Raw genomic sequence first — 19,101 nt, 5'->3', positions numbered from 1 at the left:
CCCCCCCCCCCAGTCTATTTTGCTGAAGAACTACAGCAGAAACCTAAGTCTCTCAAGATTCAAGCTACTGATTTTCTGGCATGTGATCCCTGAAAGAGTCCTAGAAACACAAATCAAGTGGCTTATTTTTGTTTAGTCTATTGCTCCGGGGTCTGTGACAGAATCAGCCTTCTTGAATCCTAGGCTCAAACACCTGAAGATTCTTCAACGCTAACTGTATTCCTTGTTCCATGAGGACAGCAACTTTATTGTTTGACCTATCATGTGACTTAGCACAGTGCCCACAGCACAGCAGGCACTCAATTGTAAGTGTCCAATATAAATCAAAGCATTTGAATATTATGAGATATCATTGACTTCATTTAGCTATAGCTAACAAAAGTCTACTATCCTACCTTTGTGAGGAGTTGGTTTTATCTGGACAGATAACCAGCTGTCCACAGCTGAGACTGGTTCCTTCTCCCTTCCTGTCCCACAGTACTTGGTGTGGGACTTTTGTCCTACTTGAAAGACTGGCCCCTCTATGGTGCTTACCAATAAGAGGAAGAGAAATAAAGGTAGCAGGTATGTACCACCTTAATCTGTCCTTATTTTATAATAAGAGCCGGTCTGGAAGCTCCTAGAAAGCTTCTATTAGCTCCTATATAGCTAATTGATATATATCACACAGCCACTGCTAAACTGTAAGGGAGTTAGTCTATAGAGTTTTCATGCCCATTTTGCCAAATCCACAAAATGGGATTTCTAGATCCAAATAATCAGCATTTTCCAGGGATTTAAGAAAGGTGTTAAGAAAGGGAGAGTGGGTGTTGGATAAGCAGCCACAGTATCTGCCATAGTTTGAGTTATAGTTCATTGTTTCTATATAGCTGGTTGTTTTTCATTTTGTTTGGTTGGTTTACTAAAAAGCTGTAGATAATATAGTGGGTCCATGAGAACTTTTGAAAATTCTAGATTCTGGAGTCTCACCCTGCAAAATGCTGATTATTTAGATCTAGAATGGATCTATACATCTGTATTGTGAACTGAAATTCTGTTTTTGTTTTTATAAATTTTCATAGTAATCCCTACTCTCTTTTGTTTTAAAGATTTATTTTTGTGTGTACACAAGAACTGTGGTACAGGCCTGAGGTGTGGGCGTGAGAGGGTTCACCAGAGACAGAGTGGGGAGCAGAACAAGTAGATCTACTGAAATTAAGGGAAGCAGTAGTGAGACAGGAGAGGTCTGCTGTGCCATGCAGGTCACCTCCCTCGTTGGGGATCGAACTCGTGCTTCAGTGGCTGCAGATAGCTTCATAATGCTACACTCTAACCCTTTACGCCAGCAGGGAGGTCCCAATTCTGGATAATTTTAATGCAGGAGATAAAGGGACAACTTGAAAAATACCAACTTTGGGGCCTTTGGCAAAAACACCTTCATTTTATTTCCAGTGATTTATTTTTTAATGTTCTATTTTGCTCAACATAAAAAGTAGTCTTAAAAGTGTTAACTTCTAAAAGGTTTTTATTGAATCTATGCTGAACTGCTTCCCTAGAAACAACTGTTTTCAGCTGTTTTGCCTGTTTGTCTTGTACTTACTGCCGTGATCCCAAATACCATTTTAGTGCTGGTTATTTCTTTTTTGTTTTCCAGTTCTAGATAATGCTAACTTGGAGAATGAGTTAGCTCTCTTATATCTCCATTATTCTATTTTACCTTCACCTCCCTTTCTTTGCAAAGTTCCAATGTGATTATGACACCAGACAAGAGAGCAGGTCTCAAGTCCCTCAATCCAACCCCACTCTCCAACAATACAGGTAGATAAACTGGAAGCAAACTGGCCACTGGCCACTGGTCCACCCACTGGGGTCACAGGGGTGGGTTGAGGGGCCCCACTTCCAAACAGGGGAAAGGACTCCGGACACTCTCTGGTCAGGTCTGAAAAAAGACTTCACAGACACCAGAGAGGACAGGCAAGGAGTCAACAATTATTGATTAGTGAGACAGCAAAGTGGAGAACTCTGAGGGAGACCTCTCTGGGCATAGGAGAGACACCCCCCCCCCCTGGGTACCAGGGCGAGCAATCTACAAAGGTTTTAGGAATGGTGTTTGAGAACAAAGAGAGTAAACTTTATTGACCGAGAAAGCAAGGACAGTAGACTTGACTGAAGTCCATTATTACTGCGAATTGTGGGCACCCTCAGTCACATTTGGTACTGGTGCAGGGCTCCTACCCAGCTTTATGGGAGCACCCCATGGAGATGCCATTTGGAGGTGCCACGGCTTCCATTTGAACTGGTCTGGCCTCAAAGTCTGTGACTCAGAGTCTTCTGGCTCTGTGTTCTTCCCATAGCAACAAACTTGATATGCTGTGGAACGATAGCTCAGGAATGGGAAATAGTAGTTATTAAAAAAAACAATGGACCAAGGATATTTATGGCAGGTGTCTGGGCTAGTTATCAGCTTTTTAAAACCTTTAGTTTCTCAGCCCATGGGAACAGCAAGATATTGGTAAAATTTTGTCCTTGAGTCCTGACCTACCTTTGTCCGGGGAACTTTCCTGCCTCAGTTGTATCACAATTGAGATTGTAATGTTTAGTGTATATTATTCACAACTGAGCCATATGATAAGCCATGGTCCTTTCTTGTACAATCATTTTGTTTGTCCCGGTGTAGTAATTTCTACATCTTCAATTTTTTGATTACTCCTTACCAGTTTTTGCTCAGGCATTGACAGAATGGTAAAATTCCTCTAGCTCAGTTAAGTGTCTAGTAAACAACCTGGCTCAGCCCTTCAATCTCTGGATTTCTCCCCTTGCTACCACCCTGTGAATTGTACTGGATTCTCATTTCTTGGATTCTGTGCCTCTCACTTCTTGGTTTTCTGGAGCATTTCTTCTGGACAAAGGACTCACAGAGGCAGAGATAGGTTTATCCTGGAACCTGTGTAGTCCACAGCCCTCATGGAAGGGCTTCGAGTTGCAACATGTCATCAATGGGGGAGGTGCATTATTTGCTACCTTTTCTAAAGAGATTTTAAATGAGCCCTGAACCTCCATGGCTCTAGTATTTTATGGTTTCTTTTCTCAATATAAATGAATCTGTACTTTCACACCCAAATTTGTAATTTTCAACTTCTTAAACAGGACTCCCAAAATTCCGTAAGATTCAGGGTTTACCAAACCGGATGCTTTTTGAGAACTTGCACACTAGTAATGTCATTTGCCTTCCTTTCCACTTTCATATCCCTCCCTTCCTCGCTGAGTGCTTCAGCTCTACCATCATATTTTAATTTCCAAGGAATTTTATTTGGGTAGAAGGACTCTCCAAATGATTTTTTTCTCATGGATGCAATATCTTCTCATACGTGGCCTGAGAATATTAAATCTGTACTTTCTCTATTTTAAGTGTTTTCTTCAGCTGCCAACAATGTTTTATGTCTTTTCAAAGTTCCTTTTTCTGTTGCTTTTGGCTGTTCCTTTCATGTTGGCAGTGTTACAGAAGTCCCTGGGTAAGAATGCTGTACTGGAATGCAGTCACCATAGGGTGATTAGGCAAAGCAGGCTTCTTTGATGGTTTATCATCATGCTGCAAGCAGCTTTCTAATAGAATCAATTTGTCAGTAGAAAGGCCCCACCTCTCTTCATTTATTTCTGTTGGAGAAAATATCATTAATAACTAAGATTTATTTAATAGTAGAGTTTGTTTTTGAGGTGTGTATGTGACAGTGTTGTATTCAAACTCAGAATTTTGTTTTGGCCTGCCTTGCTTTGAAGTACTTGTGCTTCAATCTAAAACTTTCCCAGTGGAAAGAAGTGATGCATTTGCCCAAGTTTTGATTATCAGGTGTCAGACTACATAAGGATTTCAATATGGTATGGATTTAGATAGTGACCTTCAGGGATGAAAATTCTCTTCCAAATTCTATAACCAAGACATTTTCTTGTGGTATTAGAAAATATTTTCCCAGTATAACCTCTCACAGGAAAATACTAGGCTCATCCTTTCCCATCTTGATTAAATCATCTAGATAGCCTGTTAAGACAAACTGTAGAGCTTCCCTGTTTGTTCTTCTGTGGGCATCTTTTATCAGCACCACAAAGACCAGAAGGCTTCCATGAAGGCTGAATTCAGTAGAAAATTAAAAAGCTCTAAGATCTTAGGGTAATGACAGTCCTATGAAGACATGTACTAATGGTTCTGGAATAACCATATGCAGAATATTCATTACTTAATAATGTGGAAGTAAGTTAAGTCTTCTAGGGAAGCTCTACAGTTTGTCTTAACAGGCTATCTAGATGATGATTTAATCAAGATGGGAAAGGATGAGTCCAGTATTTTCCTGTGAGAGGTTATACTGGGAAAATATTTTCTAATACCACAAGAAAATGTCTTGGTTATAGAATTTGGAAGAGAATTTTCATCCCTGAAGGTCACTATCTAAATCCATACCATACTGAAATCCTTATGTAGACTGACACTTGATATCAAAACTTGGGCAAATGCATCACTTCTTTCCACTGGGAAAGTTTTAGATTGCATGATGGGATTAGACAATATATATCAAATGATTCCTACTTTAGCTTTCAAAGGCCTCTAAGTGGAAAATGTGGGCCTTGGAGACTGGATATTTTACTGCTGGTTTTTCCTTCTTGGGCATCTTTAAAGAAGATTGCAAACTCCTTGCAGGTTGTACCAGTCTGGTTATCTCTGTTCCTCCCTCATCTAGAACAATGCCTTTGACATAAGACACTGGACAGATATTGCTGGAATAAAACTGATGTCATCATCCATTTTAAGCTTGTTCTTTCTGCTTATGCCCTTGCCATTTCCTGTTTCTCTTGCATCTTTTCATGTCACTTTTTCTTGAATGATGCGTGGAACAACTGTTAAGAAAAAGAATTTGGAAGGGCCCAGTTACCAGGAGTGCAGGTAGGATTTCTATGGGGGTGGGGAGTTGAACTAAAAATGCAATAATTTCTTAGGTTGTCACCAAACACACTATCCATCATTAATCACAGTTGTTTGAAGCTTTTTTTCCCCTGTGTCCCATGCCTTCCATGTATTGTCCTTCATTTCCATCTACTCTCTTTGATGTGGCCTACACTTTGATCCTAACCTTCTCTTTGAGCTGTTTTAACATTTTTCTACCTCCTTCCTCCAGCCTTTATCTACCATCTGGTATATGTAGTACAAATATTTGCCCAGTGATGTACTAATTTCAGAAAGACCTACCCCACCTACCAGGCAAACACCTTTTCACAATGAAAAATGTCTGTTCTGGCTGCTTTTGAAATTGTTTCTATGTGGTAGTCTCATGGAGGCTCTTTTGTAAAGGGAAGGTGCCAGAACAAGAACTAAGCTACAGTTCCTAATGGGTTTAGGAAATAGTTTCCTTTTGATTGGGGATTAAGGTTAACTTGCATCAGCTCTGCTCAGAACAAGAATGATTACCATTTTGTGCTAAGATGAAGATAAGGTCTCTGCTCTTAGGGAACCTACAGCCAGGTAAGATATGGTGATAAAAATCAAGGTACCTATAAGGTACTGTTAGCACAGAGGTGGAGCATGTAGCTCAACCTGAAGGTTTACCTATTGAAAAATGAGGAAAGGTGAACCAGGTGAAGAAAAAGGAAATAGACACACTAGGTGGAGGGAATAGTATGAGCATAGGTACACTAAAGGGCCATGTGGGAGGAAATGGGAGTGATGATGGAGAGGCAAGCAAAGAGCTACATGAGTCTTAGATATATGCAATTCAGGGGGTGTGGACAATAGCCTACACTGAGTCTATATTCTATAGTGGTGTAGTCAGAGTTACATTGTAGGTAGGTAACACCTAGAAGTATTTACAGACAGGACTAGAGGCACTGAAGTAGTCCAGCCAAAGGACAATGAGAACTTAAATGATATCAATGTTGTTAGAATAGAGAGGATAACATAAAATCTGGAAAGCAGAAAATTTGAGTCTCTTGGTGAATTAGGAAAACAGAAGAGGCTAGATGACTCCCAAAATTTTGACTTGAACAGAGACACTACATGTAAGCCATGACCCAAGTTTGGAATACAAATGAGAAGCTGATTGGTGCGGAATGATATAGATTTGGGCATATCGAATATAGGTGTCTAAAGAGCATCACTGTTTATATACTTGTCTGTTGGTTTACCTGGTTTGGGAATAGATAAGAGAACAGTGGCCCAAAGACTTCTAGTGTTTAAGAGGGCAATGAAAGAGGAGGACCTCTTAAAGCAAAGGAAGATGATTTTGGAAGGCCAGGAAAGAATAGTACTATGAAAGCCAAAGTGTATCATTTCAAAGATAAGGGATTAGTTGACAGTGTTAGCTACAAACGAACATCAAGAACAGAAGAGAATCCATTAAGGTAACATTTTTAAAGATTTCCATTGGATGAAACAATATGGATGACATTTGGTGACATCTACAGATATAATTTCAGCATGGTGGTAGAGAGGGAACTGAATGGAAATAGTAATTGTCTTTGAGTTTTTTTCTAAGAAACTTATTTTGACACAAACTACCAAAATTCCTTTCCATCCAAAGAAAGCTTCATTTTTAATTGAGTTCAATAACAAATGCTTTTTTTTTTTAAAAAAAGATTTATTTATTTGTGAATACAGAACTGGGGTACAGGCCAGAGGCTCAGGGGCAGCGAGAGGCTTCGCCAGAGACAGAGTGGGGAGCAGAACAGGCAGATCAACGAAGTACACTGCTCGGGGGAGCATTGGGCGGGCCAGGAGAGGTCTGCCACGCCATGTGGTCACCTCCGGGGCAGGCGGGAATTGAACTGGTGCTGAAGTGGCTTTTAGCTTCTCAGTGCTGTGCTTCAACCCGCTGCGCCACCAGGGAGGGCCAACAAATGCTTTTTAAAATAATTTTAATATTATAAACTATCTTTAGGTATCTACAAGTAAATCTGTTATCAGCACTATTTATTGGCTGTAGACTGGGGAGATGGTAAGAATAGATCTACATATTTGGATAACATATAGAGATATGTGTGCATAATGAAGTTTTAAAATTTGTAAAACTATGATGTTTGGAGATAATGTATGCAGCAAATATATGTAATACATAGTAAAACAAAGACAAGAGAACACTAAACACAATTCAGGATGAATTTTTACTTCTCACGGAGAGTTGGTGGAGCGGGAGAGAGGGCCAACACAAAGCTCAGAGGATGTTGGTAATGTTTTAATTTTTTTAATTGTATTTTTTTTAGTCAAGATAATGTTGATTTGCAACACTATGTATAATATAGGGGTGGAGGTTCACACCTCTTTGGGTGTATGTTACATACTACCCCAACCACTGAAGCAACCAGCCCCCACAAGTTAGATGGACTCTCCTCTCTCCACCCCCACCCCAGTAATGTTTCATTTTTTAAGCTTGTTAATGTGACACCATTATTATCCTTTATACCTTTTATATACAATATATAATATTTTTGTTTGAAATAGATGGGAAGAGAAATACAGGGTAGTTCTTAGGAGGGTCAGGATCAAAGCAGATTTTTTGTTTCTTTTTCCTTTTATTATTTTGTGTGAAAATATTGAGACTGGTTATAGTTAAGGGGGAAAAGGCAATGAAGTTGTTGAGTTAGCTTCATGATATATAGAGCTGGGTCCCAGAAAGCACAGGAAAGACATAATCAAAAGCACAGATGGTGGACTGGCCTAGAGGAGAGGTGAGGATATATAAGATGTGAAGGTGAGGAGGAAATTGAGGTGATAAAGACCATATAGTCTCAATTATGTTTATGCATGAGGGGGAAAAGTCTACTCAGAGTTGAGTGAACACAGCTTTAAGGGAAGTGATGAGTTTTCAAAAACTGGTCTGTGGCAAACAGGAGTAAGCGTTTGCACAGGATGAGGGCTGCCTGAGTGAAGTGGAATGTCTAGCATCCATCTTGCCTGCTAATATAAGTGCTCAACAAAGTCATTGATAAGGAAAACTATTATATAAAATTTAATCTTGTCACTTGTAAAATAAGCTAACCTTTCAAGCCAAGATGCCCTTTACCCTAATGCACACTGAAGTGGCAAGTGTGGCTGTTTCCTTGTTGGTGTCCTATCTATATAACCTTTGCTTCAGTCTTCCCTCTCCATGCCCATTTCCTTCCTTTCTATTTTGTGGTAAGTCACTTAGTAGCAAAGACAGAAAAGGATTTTAGAACTAGGGAAGACCATGGAAAATACCTCTTCCAAGATACCTACTTAACAACAAAAAGAAATATGAGAAATTACATATCTTCCTCAAGGTCCCAGAATTCATAGCATTCTTGGATTCGAACCCAGGTATTCTGACTTAGGAGCGGTGTTTGCTACTAATCCTGAGAAATAATGGAATTTAATTCAGATTAATTTTTCAGTCTTTGACTCAGGATTTCAGTAAAACTGTCTAATTTTGTGTGTGTGTCCATATATACTTTTAATAAAGATTGTTACAGTTTCCAAGCAAGTGATCAATGAATCCTCTAGATCGGCGTTGTAGGACAGGATGGGCATTGTTGCACTCAGGTGGTTAGCTCTACAGCACGGTCTAAACCTTGTCTAGATCCTCAAGCTGCTGGCTGTCACTGATGTGCTTTCTTGTCACATGGATTGATTTTTATTTGATTTCTTTTTCTTCAGCAAAATAATTCCAAGTTCCATGTTGTCAGTGTTATCAATAGCTTATTACCACTAATTGCTGATAATAAGCCTCCATAACCTGCTCCCTTCCCCCCCACCCCCAAAAAAAAGGACTGTTGTGTGCTTCCATATTGGTGAACACATTCAGACTTGGGGAGAGTGATGTGCCTGGAGAGGGCATGGAAGCCCTGTGGCTGACTCCAGTCCCCATACTTTTGCCTTTCTCACATCAGTCTGTTGATTTGTATCCTTTGCAATAGTTTGGCAATCTAGGAAATAAATGGATTTCTTGAATCTATGCAATTTGAGTAAATTCATCGAATCTGAGGAGGCTATCCTCGGGACTTATGACTTAGTCAAAAGCACAGATAATAATAGGGTCTGGTAACAGAAGACTGCCTAATCTTTATGACAGTTTTAAACAGCTTAAATAAAACTTTCTTATGATATTCAATCATTCACAAATATCACTCCTAACTAGATAATAAAATTCCTTGAAGATAGGGGTAATTTCTGATTCACTAGCCAGCAAAGTTTTATGTTTAACTGACTCATATTTTAAAGGGGAAGGCAAAAATGAGACAATCTTTTTGCTTAGGAGACAAACTGAGCTGGGAGATCACTGAGCTCTTATTTGTCATGATTTTGTTCCCAGCATCATGAACTCATACTGTAATAAGTTTCAAATACTTATCCTGGTATTAACTCCTGACCATGAACTCCAAGGGACCATCTACAGAGAAAATAACACTAATGACAGTATCTGTCAAATTTTAAAGAACTTGACACACTCCAGCACCATTCAAGTTCTCTCAAGCTACTAGAAAGCAGTACACCTTCCCTGAAGTTCAGGAATAACTTACAGTCACATCAGCCTATGGACAACAGAATATTTCAACACTGTACCTTGTGTTTCCTCTTAATTCTATTACTAATCATCTCATTAGATGAAGGAGTGGTTTTAACCTTGTTATTTTCAGGGTAACAGAAAGCTGAGTCAGGCAGGGTTGGCAGTATTTCAAAGTAAACTCAAGCCAGAAATCATCTGAGTATTTCTTTTGGCAAGGAGAGACTCTGAAAATATTAAACTATCTGCTATAGTAAAATATTATGCTATATTTTACCAGTAATCTACTTCCCTATTGACCAAACACATATCTCATTCCCATTAAAAAGAGACACTCAAGCACTACCTTTTCCAGTATGAGATAAAGGTTCAACAGTGATTTTCTCCACTTGGGGTCAGCTAATGAAAGCAAAGGACACCAGCCAGATCCCCCTCACTCCCCATTAATTGTGAGACTAGGTATGAGAGCACCTGAGGAGAGAGGGTGCACTTTTAAGCATTTATTTTAGTGAGTTGCTAGACATTTTCTGTTAATCCTCACAAGATCCCTCTAAAATCCCTGTTTTAGAAGGAGGTACTGAGAGTTTTAGTCTTACCAGGACTGGTAAAACCAGGGTTGAACTCACACTCCATAGTTAATGTTCTTCCTATTAGGTGATTATATTTTCCCTTCAAGCAAAGTTTACAAACCCAATTTCCTTTAGGGAAATCTGGAAAACAGAACATACCCAGACTAATGTAACACTTAAATCTTGTCCAACTCTACCTTACTTGGGCCCATTTATGAACTGTTTTAGATCCTTTCCCAGACAATCCTAGGCACATGGGACCATAATGTCTGGTTGATTGGACTTTTAAGGTGTTTACAGTTTTATTCATTGTCAATCTAAAATGATTTTAAGGCTTAATGAGTGGATAACATATGGTCAGTCCTGGTAAAAGTGGGAATGGTATGATAAAGATAAATATAAATGATAAAGAAAATATGCAACATTATCTAGCTCACCTGACCAAGTAGGTGATTGGCTGCAGCTGCCTTTTATTCTTTGCACAGACTATTTGCCTGGACATCCGCCCACACTACTGCTTGTTTCTCCAGGAAGCTTTAGCAACACTTCCCTTGACTGAATTAGAGTCCTCCCTGTACAGTCTATTGAAATATTTAATGGAGGTGTCCTAGTAGTTGAATACTCTTTCTCCATCATGGTTTAAGCAACTTTTCATGTGCAGGGAGATCACTGGAAGAGGAATTTAATTTGCCTCAGAAATTTTTTGAGCTGCTTGCCTTGTGCTCCTTGTTTTTAATAACTGTCCCTAATCTACATATTCATTTTTATTTGAGGTATTTGAAATGGAAGTTAAGGTAGATGTGTCAGGAAGAGAAGAAGGTAAGAACAAAGAAAAGTGGGGAGCAGGGACACAAGATAAAAAGAGTCACAGAAAGAAGAGAGGAAGTATATAAAAAAAATTACAGTCGATCACATTTGCCAGTGGTTAAAGTACAAGCAAGATGGTGGCAAGATGGTGGCTAAGTCAAGACACCAGGCTTGCCTCTTTCACATATTCAAAGCCAATGCACAACAAAACAAAGTCAGCGACCCCCAGAAGGAAATGAATGACCCACAGACATCAGGAAAAACTGTGCAGCAGATGGGGGTAGGAGAAGCTAAATTGTTTTTACAGTGATGTGCGTGCATGCTAACCCACCAGAGGGAATGGTGACTGCTAAAGGCAGCCTCTCTGCTGTTGCTGACTCGGGCACAGCCATACCCCAGATGTTAGAGGCCTGGCTTTGCAGGGAGTGGGGGTAGCCAGAGCTGGCATTGCAGAACCAAGGACACATACTGCAGAGCTGTGGTGACAGGGCCACAGAGTGATGGTTACTAGCTTGTGCCTGACGGCTGCTCTACAACAGCAGTAGCCTGATCTGATGGGAGAGCCAGAATCCATCCCTTGTGTCTCCTTATGGAAGAGGCTATTAATTGCAGCGTTAGGAAGTGATACTCAAAACACCTGCCTTATCCCTACCCAGAGCCTAAGCTGCAACAACAGAATCTCCCTGGCCGGGGCTTGAACACCTACAGTAGATCTTAATAACAAGAACAAATGCATCAGGGTAAGGCTCCATTCTCAAAAGCAAAGAACAACCGTGGCTTGTGGTCTTGTTTCAACTATAGACCTTCTGAGAGCTGCATCTAGGCTCAAATTGCCTTAGAGTTTAAAGCTGACATGAGATTACAGGACCCCCAAACCTGTCTGCTCTACATAGGTTCCTCTAACTGCCACATCAAGACAAAACATTTAAGACCTTTAATACAGAAAAGACAAAGAATATAGTTTCTAAATTAAACACCCAAAGTTACCCATCCCCTCATGGGTAAAAGTCTACCCAAAGGGAATTGGCCCAAAGCAAGGCCTGAAAGCCTTCCACAAGTCTAAAGCACATTCCAGTGGGGACCCATAGAAAAGGGTCAGAAATGGCCAGACAAGTCTGGGAGGAAAAAAGCAAAATCAAAATCAAGATAAACACTGCCATAGTCACCTCCCCACAGGTATTTCTCCCACACCTGATTCAACCAGTCCAGGACCAATAAACAAGAGCCACTTCTTCACATCTCTCTGTTCTATGTGCCTCCTTCACTCCCTCAGGTCTCCTTCTGGCTCTGCATCCTGCTTCCTTCTTCTTCAGTCTCTTCTCAGATGCTTCTGCTGCTGCTCAGCTCCACTGTCTTTTGGGTGAGACAGGGAACCTGGAACCTTCCCTTTTCCTGGGGCCAACCTGTTACCATAGTGCTGAGACTTATCCCCTAGGCCACCAGGGAGCCCATAATTTATATATATATCTATATATACATATATATAGATATATATATATTTCTTTTTAAGATGTATTTATTTATTCATACAGAACTGGGGTATAGGCCAGAGATGCAGGGGCAGTGAGAGGATTCACCAGAGACAGAACAGGGAGCAGAACAGGCAGATCTATGAAGTGCACTGCTGAGGAGAGCAGCAGGCGGGTCAGAAGGGTCTGCCTCGCCATGTGGATCACCTCCCGGCTATGTGGATCACCTCCCCGGCTGGCAGGGATCGAATTCATGCTGAAGTGGCTTTAGCTTCCTAGTGCTCTGCTTTAACCTGCTGTGCCACCAGGGAGGGCTGGGAGCCCATAATTTTAGTGGAAGAAAACTACCTCTGCAGCATCTCCCCCATCACATGAAGGTGCTCAGTCTTACAAGTGGCAAAAACAAATTTAAAAATAATTTCTCCAGTCATGGTATTATTATTTACTGATGTGAATTTCAGACCAGTACGGGGAAGGAAGTTATTTTGAATACATAGAGGAAGCAGAGGATGACAACAACTTTGTTCTTATTTAATTTATGCTTCTTAGAAATATGGAGAAGAGTAGGGAGGATTTGCAAAGCTGGTTTTTCTGCACTTTTAGCTCAGAACACAAAGGAGTAGAACAAGCTTGATCTTGAAAGGAACCCAGGTTAAACATTAAATGAAAATGCAGGCATTTTCCTGTTGATCTGGGGAGTTAAAAATGAGGAGAGCCCCATAATGGTAGTGGAAAGAGAAGCAGTTTATCTTTGCAATAAAATGAAAACTGTGTAAAAGTAGACAAAATTGTCAAAACCAACCATTCAGAGTACTGGAAGTTGACCAACCATAGCTAGCAAGTTGAAGCTGTTGTGACCGTTAAATTAGCATTTGTTAAACAGAGTTCTGAGATGTCAGATGGTGACCTCCTCAGTTCAAAAAAAGATTACAAGAGAACTGAAAGAGAAATTTACTACTCACAGGTCCTAGATGAGGCTGATAACATGCCCCTGAGGGAGATCAATTCAGAAGAAAAGATTAGGTATTTGGGGTTGGTAGGTTTTGTGGAGGTCTAATGAGGGGGCGGAGCCATAGTTGCAAGGGAGACTGCTCTATCACAAACGTCATAGGCAAATCACATCAGGAACATGCATTTACTTGTGACTTCACAGAGGGTATATGAAAAATCTGTAACTTCCCCTCAATTTTTGCTATAGATTTAACACTCTTTAAAAATGAAGTCTTTAAAGAAAAAACACCCGTTAGAAACAAATAACAAACGGCAGGTTAAAGTTAACCCACATCAACAACTAATATATTAAATATGGACAGAATAAACCAATTTTTAAGACAGAAATTATCAGCCATGCAGGTGCCTCTCTGGTAGTGGAAGGTGTTAAAGCACAGCACTATGAGTTCAATCCCTGGCCAGGGAGATGACCTCTCCTATCTCTCCAGCTGCTCCTATCAGCAGTATATTTCAGTAGATCCACCTGTTCTGCCATTCTGTCTCTGGTGAATTCTGTGACCTCTCCTCACCCCTGCGCCTCTGGCCTATACCCCAGTTCTTGTATGCATAAATATTTTTTTAAAAAAGAATCCTACACAAAGTACTCTAAAAAAAGTCAGTCATGCAAATTCTCAAAGAATCTGCCTTCTGTGCATAATCGAGGTAATACTAGAAGCACATTAATGAAAGTAAATCAAGAGATATAAATGACACCCAATAAATAGGGGCTATCAATTAGCAGGAAAAAAGCAAAGGGAGTTTGCAAGATTATCATCTAGGATGACAGACAACCAGTCCAGTTCTGGAGCAGAATTGAAGTCCTAGAAGAGAAGGCTCTAGGAATAAAATGGAACTGATGTGTTTGACATATCAGAATGTCCAGACATTAATTTGACAGACATCTGACAGCTCTGTTAGCTTTTTTGTGGAAAAACACATGACTGCGTGTATGGCACTCTAAACAAACAAACAAACAAAAAAAACAAGGCAACTACTGATTCAGAATAAAATAAAAATGCTGAAAAAATAACCCATAACATGGATCAGTATTCATTCAACCAATGAATATAAGAGCTTACTCCGTCAGACCTTGTAGGTGCCATTTGTGGAAGGCCTTGAAGCTCCACTGTTATTGCCTTTGCTCTTTGGTCAAAGATCAGTTCCTGTATTTACATGGGTGTAATTTTGGGCTCCACTGTGTCTCATCGATTTGTCTACTTGTTGGCCAGCACTATACTCAGCCTCTTGACTACTGTAACTTTATAGTAATGATACTGAAATGCCAGGTTTTCAGACCTAGTCTCACATCCAGGAACGGATCCCAGGCTGCAGTGGTAGTGCTGAGTCCCGGCCATTAGACCACAGGCTGGTGTCTCATGAAGCTGCAGCAGGAACTTTACAGACTCTCAGGGAAGCAAGTGAAGAGGCAAATTGGTTTAGAGAAAGAAAATGGGTTTATTGAGGAGAAAGGGAGCAGAAATAAAGTGGGATTCTTGGGCTGATGGAACCAGGCCAATTAGGGACAGGGAAGCTAAACTGAAGTGGTGCCTCAGAGAATATAGAGCTTCTTTCCCCAGTTATTCTAAAGCTCCACCAGTCTCTTTGTGATTAGTCAGTTCTCCAGTGGCCTCACTAACTGCCTCAATGTCTCTTAGACCAGAACGAAGTCTGTGAGTCCCAGCCCTTATCATAAGAGTCCTTTTTCTTTATTATCCTTGTTCTGGATGGTTCTGTTGGCGCTAGTCCTGGAGTGTTTGATTAGTCCCCTTTGGAATTTGTTGTTCATATCTCTGGAGCCTCCCTTAACTCTTAAGACCCTGAAGCTGCCTAATTACCCCTAACTTGCCTTAAGATTAAGTTTGGAAGTCAGATAGCATCAGCCCTCCAGCTTTGCTGTTCCACTTCACTATCATGTTAGGTATTCTGGGTCTTTATTCCCTCCATATAAACTCAGAATTAATTTGTCAAGTTCTATTAAATAATCTGCTGGGATTTTATTTTTTTTTAGTATTTACTTTGTAGAACTGGGGTATAGGCCAGAGGTACAGGGGTGAGAGGATTCACTAGAGACAGAGTGGGGAGCAGAACAGGCAGATTGACTGAAACACATTGCTAAGGGGAGTAGAGGGACAGACAGAAGTCTGCTGTGTTATATGGGTTAGCTCCCTGGCCAGGGATTGAACCCAGCCAAAACAGTGAGAGCTGAAATTTAACCCCTAGATGACCAGGGAGGCCTTTGCTGGGATTTTAATTGCAACTCCCTGATTACCAAGGTGGGACCAGGAGTACAAACTATCAGTCCTTCAGGGTCCTAGGTGGTATCTTCTAGATCATCAACTGCTATTTTTTTCTTCTACTGTATGTATTCTTTATTAATCTTTCTGAATAAATTCTAAGATTCATAAATTTGACCCTATAATCTCATGCTACTATAAATTGGATGAAAGCAAATCATGCCTAAAATCTTTTATGGAATAATGTTTTATACATTTTGACTTTTATCAAATTTCAATCACATTGATCATATTCATTTGTAATAGAGGTCTACATCAAAATTATTCAAATTGAATAAAATGTGGTATTACGTTTTTTGCATACCTTTAATTACAGCGAGATCTATCTGTTATTGTCTGTTCATGTTTTTGCCCATTTTTCCACTGTCATTTTCTTAGTAATCTGTAAAGGCTCTCCAATGTGATTAATAGCCATATATCATAGTTGCTAAGAATATTATCCTGATTTGGTGTTTGCTTGTTTATGGTTGGTTTTAATATATAAAACGCACTTAAAGAAATAGTTTTCTTTTATGGTGCCTTTTAGTTTTATGTTTAAGAAAGCTTTTCTACCCTATATAACCAGTAAAAATATTTACCTGTCCTGTTTTCCCCATTTTGTTTTAATCTTTGTTTTTAGGGCCTCAGGGCCAATATTATTCTAGGCATACAATTCACTTAGCAGACAAGACTTCAGTGATACTATATAAAAGCTTATTTTAGGAGAATGAATGGATCCTTCCTAATATGGCTTTCAGCCTGGACTCATGTTTTGTGTTTCCTGCCAAATACCCACTTATGTTTTTTATATGAAGTCACCTAACAATTATCCCCTAATTTTTCAGGTTGTCCTAAAACCCTAATGGCGAACTTCAAAGGCCATGCTCTCCCAGGGAGTTTCTTCTTGATAGTTGGACTGTGGTGGTCAGTGAAGTACCCATTAAAGTACTATCACCAAAAAGGAAAACACAGCCAACTGACTTATTATTATCGACGTCTGGAGATCACTGAAGCTGCTGTCAGAACTTTGTTTTCAGTCATTGGTAAGACCAAGGGTCTCTCAGCATAAATCTTCCCATTATACCCAGACTGAAAAAGCCAAGCATCCTACATGAGAGGGAGTTTCCTTTACTGTGTATCCCATTCTAAGAAAGCCCACCCACCACTACTGTTACTGTTACTTAACATCCTACTTGTGGTGTTAAGGAGCACGCAGTGCCAACGGCAAAAGGTCATCATCCTTTACTACTGGTAAAGGGTCAGCATCGTGAGAGTAAAGAGGTGCCTTACTCTGCTGTCGCATTTGCCCCTTGCCATCTCTGCACGACCGTTTCTCGGAAGTAAATGACACAAAGCCAGTAGCTTCTAAGCAAAGGCATAAGGCTCGTTTTTCCATGTCCAGCAGTTTTCCCACTCACCAGCTACTCAGGCCATCGAAAGGCATTCTCATCTCTATAGCCTTTCGAAGTCACAGGGACCAAGTCTTAACTGTTAAGGACAACATCAACTTACCTAAATAAAGCAAGAAACATTGTTACACCTCCCACCCTTTACTGAGTGAAAATTATGATCGAAAATCATTTCTTGGGCCTCCCTATTGGCACAAATGTTAAGTCTCAGCACTGTGAAACTGTCCACAGCCACTGCAGCAGCAGTTCAATCCCAGGCCAAGGAGCCCCCCACATAGTGCAGCAGACCTCTCCTGTATTGCCCGCTGCTCCCCTCAGCAGTGTATTTCAGTACATCTGCCTGTTCTGCTCCCCACTGTCTCTGGTGAACCCTCTTACCTCCAGCATCTCTGGTCTGTACCCCAGTATTTTTTTTTTTTTTAAAGAATGTTTTGGGCGCCAGACATCTCTCTTGCCTTCCAGAAGAACTAGTGAAAGTGCAAGGCAAGATCTGAGAGCCACTCTGTGGCAGTGCGTCATCAGTTAGAAACACCAGGTGAGGGGTTTTCACCCTTTTGTCCCAGTGCTTAGGACACAGGGACCTAAAACTGTGGAGCCTGTTCTGTGCCCAGGAAAAGGCGCACTGTCTGCCCTGAAACACACCTGGGAGCCGCTGCTCTCCCTTAGGGCTGCATAAGCACCTCCATCACAGTCTCTCTCTGCTCTGATTCTTTCGAGTTCTTCCTTCCTGGGGTTTCTGTCACTGCTCACTTGGCAAAGGCAAGCCAAACATCAAGGTAGCAGCCGCACTCTCACTTAAGTGGCAATGCCTTGCTTTCACTTCAGCTACTGCACATATTTGCTGGAATCCTGTCTATTGCTAGCCCTCCCTCCCCCAAAAGAACAGAAGCAAGATGCCTCTCAGATTCCTCAGCAAATACCTAATTTTATACTGAAGTAGCAGGCAGCAACATAGGTCTGCTGAGCCACAGTCCACCTTCATCCACATCTCAATTCTGTTCATGTGTGGGATTACTTCTTCTGTGTCCTGTGTGTATTGCAGCGACTCACACCCCTCATCAGCACTCTCCTTTTCCCTTCAGGGATCCTGGCAGAGCAGTTTGTTCCGGATGGGCCCCACCTCCACCTGTACCATGGGAATGACTGGATAAAATTAATGAACTGGCAGCACAGTACCATGTATATATTTTTTGCAGTCTCGGGAATCATTGACATGCTCACCTTTCTCAGCACCCAAGTCCCCTTGGGGGTGGACAAACTGGCTATGGCTGTGGCAGCTTTCAATGAAGGTAACTTCGTGGGCCAATGGAAGCAGATTGAAAAGTTATGTGTATGAGGACCAGGGTTCAAAAGAAAATACTGCAAATAATACTGCAAATAACCAATAATTCAAAGTTAAAAATCCAAATCTTTTAATTTCACGTACCTAAACAGGAACTTGCTTCTCTGCTCTGGATGGTACAGGTTTATTCCATAAAGCAGAACATGAAAAAGGGCTTTTAGTCAAAGCCTCTGCTAATAGTGTACGAATGCTTTCTCCCTTCCCGGTGTTATCCCTACTCATACTCACATTTATGAATGTGCATGTGCACATCCCCATGGAAACATGTGGTGGTTTGTCCACCATGCAAGATCATGACTCTTCAGTAGGGAAGAGAAATCTTGCATCCCTGCCCCCTAGCCTGGTGTGTTGTCTGGACTCCATCACAAATCTCAAAGAGACTCATCCAGCAGTAGCACAACCTCCCAATAGAACTTCTATTAAATGTGATAATGAAAAAGCATTTTATGATGTACCAGCCTCACTTCTGTACCTTGGTAAGAGCTGAAAAAGGTTGAATGAGGGTAAAACTGAATTTCAATACATATACACATAATTTGTCAGAGATGCGTATTCCATCCTGTATCAAATCCTACCACAGATTCTATTTTAAAAGATATATCCTTTGCATGTGGAGAAAAAGGAACTCTCCTGCACTGCTGGTGGGAATGCAAACTAGTACAACCACTATGGAAAACTGTTTGGAGGCTCCTCAAACTGCTAAACATGGAGCTTCCCTACGACCCAGCAATCCCACTCCTAGGTATCTACCCAAAAGACACAA

The 19,101-nt window shown here is 40.7% G+C and overlaps 1 protein-coding gene across 1 annotated transcript in view; it reads left to right on the top strand.

The window, feature by feature from the left end:
• Positions 1–19,101, top strand: part of TMEM45B (transmembrane protein 45B) — a 25,003-nt gene that overhangs the window by 2,860 nt on the left and 3,042 nt on the right. Inside the window, exons 2-3 of the mRNA XM_004689098.2 lie at positions 16,433–16,630; positions 18,079–18,285. Of these exons, the coding sequence (XP_004689155.1) occupies positions 16,450–16,630; positions 18,079–18,285 (388 nt within the window). The 5' untranslated portion in view covers positions 16,433–16,449. The remainder of the gene's footprint in view (positions 1–16,432; positions 16,631–18,078; positions 18,286–19,101) is intronic.

The sequence above is a fragment of the Condylura cristata genome, unplaced genomic scaffold, assembly GCF_000260355.1.
Source record: "Condylura cristata isolate star-nosed mole 26May11 unplaced genomic scaffold, ConCri1.0 scaffold00025, whole genome shotgun sequence".
Taxonomy (NCBI): Eukaryota; Metazoa; Chordata; class Mammalia; order Eulipotyphla; family Talpidae; genus Condylura; species Condylura cristata.
This window is presented reverse-complemented; position numbering and strand designations above follow the sequence as displayed.